Source organism: Propithecus coquereli, unplaced genomic scaffold, assembly GCF_000956105.1.
Source record: "Propithecus coquereli isolate 6110/MARCELLA unplaced genomic scaffold, Pcoq_1.0 Scaffold161, whole genome shotgun sequence".
In the NCBI taxonomy this organism is placed as follows: domain Eukaryota; kingdom Metazoa; phylum Chordata; class Mammalia; order Primates; family Indriidae; genus Propithecus; species Propithecus coquereli.
In genome coordinates this window covers 1,944,454-1,946,189 of record NW_012140636.1, presented here as the reverse complement: position 1 = coordinate 1,946,189, position 1,736 = coordinate 1,944,454, and the positions used below count along the sequence as shown (strand labels likewise).

The window sequence follows — 1,736 nt, the reverse complement described above, 5'->3', positions numbered from 1 at the left end:
CCTCTCTGCTGATTCACATTTTCAACATGTACATTCTTTATCTGGAGTCATAGAAAGAAATTTATTAAAAAACTTTCTGTCTTCATCAGAGTCTCTTAGAAAATAACATGGTAAAGGAGCAGGCAGGGTTGGCCCGAATTTCTTCTGTCGTTTTTCAATTGATGATTTATAGGAGCTTGAAACTCACCTTAAAACAATGGAGAAGGTATTAAAAAATTAGATTTTTGAGTAAGGCAATAATATTGATACTTAAAGAATTCTGTGACTTCAGTCTTACAATAACTGTGAATTTTAGGTCATTGTCACTCTGTTCATTTGTTTTGCACGGTTGTGCTCTGCCTGATCACCTTGCTTCCTGTTCCACTTGTTCGAGAAGATTCCTGCCCCATCCTACCTCATCTGTAAATTTAAAAGTAAGGCTAAACAGCCTAATTATGGAATATTGAGGTATGTAATGTTCTATTGAGAAATGCCTCAGAGAGGTGCATGGTGATGTTTTGATCAAAGTTGGAAAACACAATAGCTTTAGAGACATCCAGGAAAGCAAAGATCACTTGGTAAATATGTTGCAATGACAGCTCATTATAAAGGACATCAGGAACTGCTAGTTCCAAGTATTTGGTCCTGTGTCCCTGTTTCACACTTACATGCAGAAAAACAACCAACTTTGTATTCTTGAGAAGCAAATATGGAATCACCATATATTAAAATTGGAAAAGGCCCCATTCGTCTCTCTTCTCAACACATAAATCTAAACCATTGTAACTGTTGAGTCGCTGTCATGCAGGGGAGGACATGATTCCTTCCTCCAGAAGAATACAGAATAGGTTTACTCCCTCATTGGTAATTCCACCTGTTAGATCAAGGAACTCAGGCACCTCCTAATCTATCTCCTCTTTCAGTTAGAGTGATCCCAATCATTTTTCACATGACCTGGTTTCTAGACTCCTCACTGCCAGAATATTTTGAATGGACTTTGGTTTAATGTCCCTATTAGTATGATACGTAGAATTGGACATCATACTCCAATTGCTCACCAGGGTGCACCTTCTATTGCCTGCTTCAACAATTTGGAAAGACCAGCTCACTTTCGATCAGTAAAAACTTCAAAATTATAGATCTGCTTATTTTAGTGATAGATAACAAACTAAATAGATATCTAACTAAGAACACGAAACAAGTGCTATCCAATGGTCCACTTCCCAAAGACTTTGCTGACATTTGATCTTGGTGTTTTTCTGGTAGAAAATGCGCACCGTAATTTGGATCAGTTGGTCATCATCACCGTCAGGATTCCTCCACAGCAAGACAACGTCCACACCGGTTGAAAGTCGGTAGCCCACGCTGTCCTGCAGTTTTCCTTTGCCCCGGTCAAGAAAAACTTCAGTGGAGTATGTGAGCTTGTACAGCCGGTCATTATTTAATGAGAGACCAGTTGTGTGACCTGCATAAAGATAGTGACACAAGTTAAGTTTTCATTGCATAACACCCGTCCGGCTGGGGACCGTGCAGTGTGACATCAATGAGCTCCTCTACCACCGGAGTGCTCAGTGGGAGGTTAGGAAATATTTGCTGAGTGAAAGAGGGTTTCACTTCTCCATATGCTGAAATCATTGGCTTGAAAAACATAAACAAACAAACAAACAAATAAGCTCCCGTTTCAGAAAACTTTAGTCTGCATTCATAATCAATTATCAGACTAACTAAATATTACCCCGGTTGAACTATAGAATATT

At 39.1% G+C, this 1,736-nt stretch overlaps 1 protein-coding gene across 1 annotated transcript in view; it reads right to left on the bottom strand.

Annotated features, from left to right (window-relative positions):
• Positions 1 to 1,736, bottom strand: part of MTTP (microsomal triglyceride transfer protein) — a 91,722-nt gene that overhangs the window by 73,828 nt on the left and 16,158 nt on the right. Inside the window, exons 2-3 of the mRNA XM_012641076.1 lie at positions 1,257 to 1,444; positions 3 to 41 (exon numbers count right to left, since the gene is read on the bottom strand). Coding sequence (XP_012496530.1) covers positions 3 to 41; positions 1,257 to 1,444 — 227 coding nt within the window. The remainder of the gene's footprint in view (positions 1 to 2; positions 42 to 1,256; positions 1,445 to 1,736) is intronic.